At 27.4% G+C, this 7,422-nt stretch overlaps 4 protein-coding genes across 4 annotated transcripts; 3 read left to right on the top strand and 1 right to left on the bottom strand.

Moving 5' to 3' along the window:
• Positions 1-379: 379 nt before the first annotated feature.
• On the top strand, positions 380-805 carry COCCADRAFT_112704 (uncharacterized protein; the record flags this gene model as incomplete). Its single annotated transcript, XM_007720457.1, has 1 exon — positions 380-805. A coding segment is annotated over one exon (426 nt), but the record flags the coding sequence as incomplete, so codon positions are not given.
• A 1,059-nt stretch (positions 806-1,864) lies between these two features.
• Positions 1,865-2,026, top strand: COCCADRAFT_112706 (uncharacterized protein; the record flags this gene model as incomplete). The annotated part of the gene is made up of 1 exon (XM_007720456.1): positions 1,865-2,026. A coding segment is annotated over one exon (162 nt), but the record flags the coding sequence as incomplete, so codon positions are not given.
• A 2,263-nt stretch (positions 2,027-4,289) lies between these two features.
• COCCADRAFT_112710 (uncharacterized protein) lies at positions 4,290-5,591 on the top strand (the record flags this gene model as incomplete). Its single annotated transcript, XM_007720455.1, has 2 exons — positions 4,290-4,540; positions 4,931-5,591. Coding segments are annotated over 2 exons (912 nt in total), but the record flags the coding sequence as incomplete, so codon positions are not given.
• Positions 5,592-7,077: 1,486 nt separating this feature from the next.
• On the bottom strand, positions 7,078-7,416 carry COCCADRAFT_112705 (uncharacterized protein; the record flags this gene model as incomplete). Its single annotated transcript, XM_007720454.1, has 1 exon — positions 7,078-7,416. A coding segment is annotated over one exon (339 nt), but the record flags the coding sequence as incomplete, so codon positions are not given.
• Positions 7,417-7,422: the final 6 nt, after the last annotated feature.

Below are 7,422 nucleotides of genomic sequence, written 5' to 3'. Positions count from 1 at the left end.
TTTTTTTTTCTACCCCGCAGGGGACTAGAAAAAAGAAATAACAAAAAAAATAAAAGAGATAGAGGAATACATGAAGCCTCAACGACTAGTAGATGAGTACTTTATTTACAATAATTCTACCACGAACACCCTGCGTTTATAATAACATAACTAAATAGTTTATTATAAATGAAGACATAGTCTGAACCATTTCGATAAGGAATGGAAATAAGAGATAAAGAGCTCTTATGATAACAAAATTGTCCACGGATTAATAACAGCAGTCCCTACCAATTCTTTTATGTCATTGGATAATCAATTTAGTGTAAAAAAAAATTCAGTTCTTACTTTAAAATCAAATAAAAAATTAATTCATTTAGATAAGAATTTTATTGATTGATTAGTAGGGTTTACGGACGCTGAAGGTAATTTTAATATTAGTTTAAAAGGTTTACAGGGTAATAAGTATAATAGTTTAAATTTAACTTACCAAATTACTCTGCATATAAATGATTTGTATGTTTTAGAATATATTAGAAACAGATTAAATTGTGGAAGTATTTCTAAATCAGGTGATAAATGTAATTATTTTGTAAATGATCAAAAATCACTAATAAATGTTATAGTACCTATATTTAATTATAGAGAATTAAAGAGTTCTAAATTCTTTCAATATTTGAATTTTAAAAAAGCAGTTCATCTATTAATAGATAAAAACCATTTAACTCTTAAAGGTAAAATAGATATCTTACAATACTATCATGATATGAAACTTATAAATCAAAACTCTAAAGCTAGAGAAAATATGATTATAGATGAGTACTGATTAATAGGATTCACAGAAGGAGATGCGACTTTTAGTTCAAATAAATTAAAACCAAAAATAAAGTATGAAAATCATATAAAAGAATTACAATTATTTAAAAGTATTTTAAATTACTTAAAACATGGTAATTTATATACATCCGATAGAAAGTCAGCTGGTTCTGTTATATTAGAAATTAATAATATTAATATTTTAATGAACAGAATAATACCTATTTTTTCTAAAGGTATGTTGACTAAAAAATCTTTAGATTTTGAAGATTGATCTATCATAGTTAAAATTACTTATTATGGGTACCATACTTTAGATGAAGGTAAAGAATTAATTCATCTCATTAAAGCTAATATGAATAATTTTAGATTAAACCCTGATTTTCTTACAAACTATGATCAAAATAAAGCGTTAATTGAGCAAAAGCTAAATTATCTATTATCGTTGCCAAGCCCTTATGAAGTAAAAGAGGGAATTTTATTTTTAAGAGGTACTGATAAATTAGTGTCGAAATTTTTTAAAATAAAAGTAGAAAATACTAATGGTAAGATACAATATTTTACTAGTATATCAGAGTGTAGCTTAACTCTTAACATACCTAGTAAAATAATTAAAAATTGTTTATTATCAGGTCTTCAGCATAAAAATTACACAATTAAATTTGATACCATTATTGAATAGAGTTGACAGAAAACAGGAGAAATTGCATGAAACTTCTACTTCACCATTTATATGTGTTTATGTAGGACAATATGCAGCCAAGCATATATTAAATAAAATTAAAAGGAATATATGAAGGTTCAACGACTAGTAGGTGAGTACTTTATTTACAATAAGCCTACCACGAAACCCTGCAATCATTTATTGATTGATGACATAGTCTGAACCCTTTTGAAAAAAAAGGGAGGTAAGGGATAAGGAGCCCTTACGATAACAATAATTGTACATGTTATGATTGGTACAGCATTTTTAGCTGTTGGTTTATGACGTGTATTAGCATATCATTTAAATACAAAGTGTTTAATAAACCCCTTAAGACTACGTTTTAATACAAAACGTATAGGATTTAAACAAACATATCGTTTATATTCAACTAAAACTAGAACTTCTAACTTGCCTCTAAATAATGAAAAAAATTATTTAGATCCTTGGTTCGTAACTGGGTTTTCTGATGCTGAAGGTTGTTTTATGATTAGTATAAGAGAAAATCCTGCTAGTAAGTTAGGTTGATCGGTGGTGGTTTGTTTTCAAATTTCACTACATGTTAAAGATAGGGCAATACTAAATTCTATAGAAGCGTTTTTTGGAGGAATCGGATTAAATAAGCAAGGTAAAAATAAATGAACTTTGGTGGTTTTTTCTTTAAATGATCTTCAGAAAATCATTGAACACTTTGATAATTACCCCTTGATTACCCAAAAACACGGTGACTATTTATTATTTCGTGAAGCAGTTCTCTTGATACTTAGAAAAGAACATTTAACTTTGGCAGGTTTAGAAAAAATTGTAGCAATTAAAGCATCAATGAACCTAGGGTTGTCCAAAAAATTGGAACAGGCATTTCCTAATATAATCCCTAAAACTAGACCTCTTATCTGTACAACAGAAATACCAAACCCTTTCTGGGTAGCAGGTTTTACTTCGGGAGAAGGATGTTTTTTCTTTAATATTGGTAAAGATACCAAGAGTAAATTAGGATATAGAGTGAGGGTTGGATTTCAATTAACTCAACATGTTAGGGATAGGCAGATGCTTACTCTTTTAGAAAAATACTTTGGTTGTGGTAAGTATTACCTTTCCAAAGACCATCGGCATGGTGATTATTTAGTTTCTGACGTCTCTGCCCTTGCTAACTATATTATACCTTTTTTCTCACAATATAAAATAGTAGGTATAAAAGAAAAAGATTATCTTTGTTGAAGTAAAACTATTCATTTAATTATAGCCAAAAAACATTTGACTCCTGAAGGTTTAGACCAAATACGTAAAATTAGAGAAAATATGAATACAAAGAGGGTTTTAGTGGATTCAGATTCAGCTACCTTGGAAGTAGGCAAAAACATAATTCCAAATGTCGACACCACTAAAAGGGGGCGAGTTAAACCTATAATTGTACAAGAGGTTAAATCAGGTAAAACCTTTAATTTTAATAGTGTTAGAGAGGCATACCTTGGTTTACAAGATAAAGTACCTATGACTACTATTAATAGGTATTTAGATACCGGTAAACCAGTAAGGGGTTATATCTTTTTTAATCTAAACAAAAAAAGTTAATTTTTGTTTGTTCTATTTGCAGGTTCGTACAAGGGGTCTCGAAAAGGAAGAGTTCGTTAAATTCGGGTTATTATATTTGTAGGGCTGTGTGAGCAGACAGCTTGAAGGTGGTTTATCGCCAAACTCCGGGAACGCCCTAATAGCCTTGTTAACCAAACATTGGGTGAAAAGTCTCAATGCGGCTTGCAGTAATGTGTAAGGTAAGGTAATATTAACAAGGATATCTTGAAAAAGTAATGGGTAATCGCGGATCTAACATTGGGAAACCAGTAAAAGAGCAACGAGCATACGGTGATACTCTTAAATGAGTAAGATGTGCTCTAGTTGCCCTTGAAAAAGGGCGCCAACTTATAACAAGCTATGGTACTACGGTAACGTCGCTTTTGAGACTATCTTAAGTAAGGTCGAAGTATAAGATTGGCTTAATAAAATACGTCAGCTCAGCCTAATGCATTGTTTTTATAGGCAAAGGCTAAAGACATAAAACCGCTAACAAATAACCATCATCTAGGATTAGAAGCCGGAATACTTTACTGACATTTTGTTGATGTTGTATGATTATTCTTATTTGTATCTATATATTATTGAGGATCTTAATGTTTAACAGGTTTTTACAATAAACATGTTATGAAAACTGTTCGCTTGTGTTTAAAATACATTGGGCAAAACTATAACAAATTCCAATAGATAAATATTTTTTGCTGGAAGATTGCAAGATAGATTTATATTTATAGCAATCGGGCAGAAGATGAACTTAGGTCTGGTAAAGACTTATATCTTTCCCCGTATTGGGGGAGGAAAAATAAAAAGAGAATGAAAGGGATTCACCCCATTAGGATAGCATTCGGCTTTTTTTAGTTTATAAAAAGAACAAGGTTAAGTGTTCAAATCACTTATTTCTCATTATTCTTTAAGTATATGTAATCATTCTAAAATATACTTTATATGCTATTTAATATTACAAAATAATAGCAATCTATTAAGAATGTACAATGTTTTTAATTAAACTTATAATTTTCATTGCTTTGCCCTAATTTATACCAATAATTCATAATAACATTCTATGTTAAACATATTCAAAAATAAAAAAAATAATTTTAATGATAAATCATTAAATACTAACTATATTATAGAAAAAAGTAATAAAATACAAAGTAATTCTGAAAGAGATGAATATAATAATATTATTTTTCACCATTCTTCTAGTAAAGAATGATTAAGTAGTGTATACTCTTACAATAAATCCTACTTAAAATCTTTAATAAGTAAAGATGCAGTATTAAATACATTACTTAGAAGTTATTGTAATATGTTACAAGATAAAATAAAAATTCTCTTTAAACGTAGACGTGATAACAAGATTCGTTATTCAGCAAATAAAATCTATGCAAGTAGAGCTGAGCTAAAACATACTAACACTAAACTTTTTATTACGTTGTATTTATACAATAAACAAAAATCATCTATTGAGTGATATTTATTAAAAATTCTTGTACTTGTAAAATATAGAAAATTAATAGTTGATGGAGATAAAATATTTTTGGATGGAGGTCTAATAGCCAACGGATCTAAAATATTTTCGGAATATCTTACACCTACAAGATTAGAAGATTTTAGACTATTTTTAGCTGAAAATCTGATGGTTGGTGGAAAAAAAATCTTTTTAGAGGATCGTTCAGAAAAATATTTTACACCTACAAGATTAAAAACTATTAGATGAGTTAATTTTTATAAAAATAAAATAAAAAGAGGATTTGTACCAAACCATAAAAACAGAATACCTTCCTTATTAAAGAATAACTTTTTCATATTTAGAAAATGAAATATGGCTTTCTTTAAAACAAATAACAACTTAATTAGATACTTCCTAGTAAATTTAAGAAGAAAATACCTTAAATTAAGTAATATACCTACTTATAACATTAGACTTTTAAAAAAATTAGTTAGATTACAAAAAATATTATTTAATTCATTAAAATTGCTTAATTTTAATAAATCTAAATTTAATAGCTTAAACCTAAACTTAAGAAATTTTGGTTTAATTAGTTTAATTGAAAAATTGTATAACAAAAAGGTAGAAATTAATTTAGTTGAATTAAGATCTATACATTTAAACAGTGACGTTTTTTCATCAGCAGTAGCTCTAAAATTAAGAGATAGGAAAAATAAAGCAGTAAGAGTTTTAAGAAAAGCTATCTTACAAATGGTAAGAATACCTGATTTACATACACTTATAACATTCGATGATAATATTGAAGCAATGAATAAAAACAATATTATAAACACTATAAAACAACAAGTAGTAAGTGGTGTAAGATTTGAAGCATCAGGTAGATTAACAAGACGTTTAACAGCTATGAGAGCAGTATTTAAGTATAGATATGCAGGTAGCTTAAAAAACATACGTTCCTCATTTAATAATAAATCATCTACTATGCTAAGAGGTTACGCTAAATCTAATGTACAGTATACCCTTATTAATTCTAAGACAAGAAATGGTACTTTTGGGTTAAAGGGTTGAGTTAGCAGTCATTAATTAATGCTAACTAGATTTTTCACATTTTATAGAACAATATATTTACTTAATATTGTGTATATCTTTATATACCTACAGCTATATTAGTTGTATTTTTATCTAGTCCCTGATGGGTAGAAAAAAGAACATGTTCTTTTTTTTTCAACCCTTTTTTTATTTTTTTCGACGTAATTTCGAGTCTTCGAATTTACTAAAAAAAGATAAGAGGACTAGTAGTAATTATAAAATATAAAAGTATAAAATTACTACTTCTATGCCGAAAAAAAGGATAGACCGCAACAGATGTCCATTATCTGTTGGAAGGCATATAATTTATTTCCATCATATAAATTTTAATATAGATATAATTTCCATGATATAATCTTTTATATACATATATTTACTTTCTTTTCTATTATAGGATCTATGTTAATATTATACTTATAATATTTAGAAAAAATATTAGAAAAGTTACTTAAAAAAATATAAAAAAGCTATACTATAATAAATTATACGCATCCAAAAAATTTTTGTTGTAGTATTATATTTAAAATATTACACATTTAAATTTATAAAAATATATCTATTTATTAACATATATTTATTTAATTTACAAAAAAGGTATATTACAAGGCATTTTCACACTTTGTTAATCTTAATCCATCTCAGGATTTAGCTTATTAAATAACGCCCTCTTTCGATTTATTACATATCCCTTTGTTGGGGGCTATTGGAGTACACCTTACACTATTACACTATCCCCCATACGTATTCGAATTTTTTCAAGCAATTCAGGACTGTGTGTTTTATTTAAGAAATAAGGATTTTCCGTTCTTATTTTACTCATTAACTTTTTAGTTGCTTCCGTATGTTTAGAGCCTGCTCTAGGTTTACTAGTAATTGGATCTATATTATACTTATTTATGTAAAGATCTAAATACTTTTGTTCTAGTTCAATTCAATTTGCATAATGTTCAGCTTGTGAGTTATAAACTAGCTCTGAATTATTTACAGGTAATATATCTAAAATAAAGTAAAATTATTTAAGCCATGTTTTTTTAAAGCATTTTGCAAATAGATATTAGAGTTTCGATTTTTTTTTCCAGATGTTCTACCGTTCTTGTAGATAAATTAATAGAACTACCTACATATATTTTGCTAGTATTATTATACTTAAATGCGTATATACCACTTAAAGAGTTTAAATCCTTGTTTAATAGTTCTATTGTAGATTATTCGTGAAGATTTGTATAATTTCTCAAAGGAGTTGGATCTCCATTTTCCTCCTCAGTAGGTGGTGAACTTTTTGTTGTAAAAGTAGCTATACGTAGATAAAAATACATTAAAGTAAAGGTATATTAACAGGCATTATTTCAAAGCTGTATAATATACATGGGACTAGTATAATAAATGCAATTACTATTGGTAACAGAACAGTTCAACAGTAGGACATAAGTTGGTCGTAACGTATACGTGGGAATGAGGCTCTCGCTCAGATAAATACAAATACCATTATACAAGTTTTAAGACCTATTACCACACCACTTATAGTTGTTCCTATTACTGAATTGTAATTATCAAAGTCAATTACATTAAAATTAGTTTCATTTTCTGTTAAATACATATAACTATCTCCTGCAATAAATTGCAGTAAATAAAAGTAAGGATATAGATAATAGTTAAAGTCAAACAGATAACCACCTAAAAATAAAATACTATTTAAAATACAAATAAGAATTATACTAGCATATTCAGCTAAAAAGAAGAATACAAAAATAACAGCGGAATGCTCTGTCATAAACCCACTAACTAGTTCTGATTCCAATAAAAAAAAAAA

This window comes from Bipolaris zeicola (genome assembly GCF_000523435.1).
Source record: "Bipolaris zeicola 26-R-13 unplaced genomic scaffold scaffold_484, whole genome shotgun sequence".
Taxonomy (NCBI): domain Eukaryota; kingdom Fungi; phylum Ascomycota; class Dothideomycetes; order Pleosporales; family Pleosporaceae; genus Bipolaris; species Bipolaris zeicola.
Note: the sequence above shows the minus strand (reverse complement) of the source record. Positions and strands in the feature narration are given on the sequence as shown.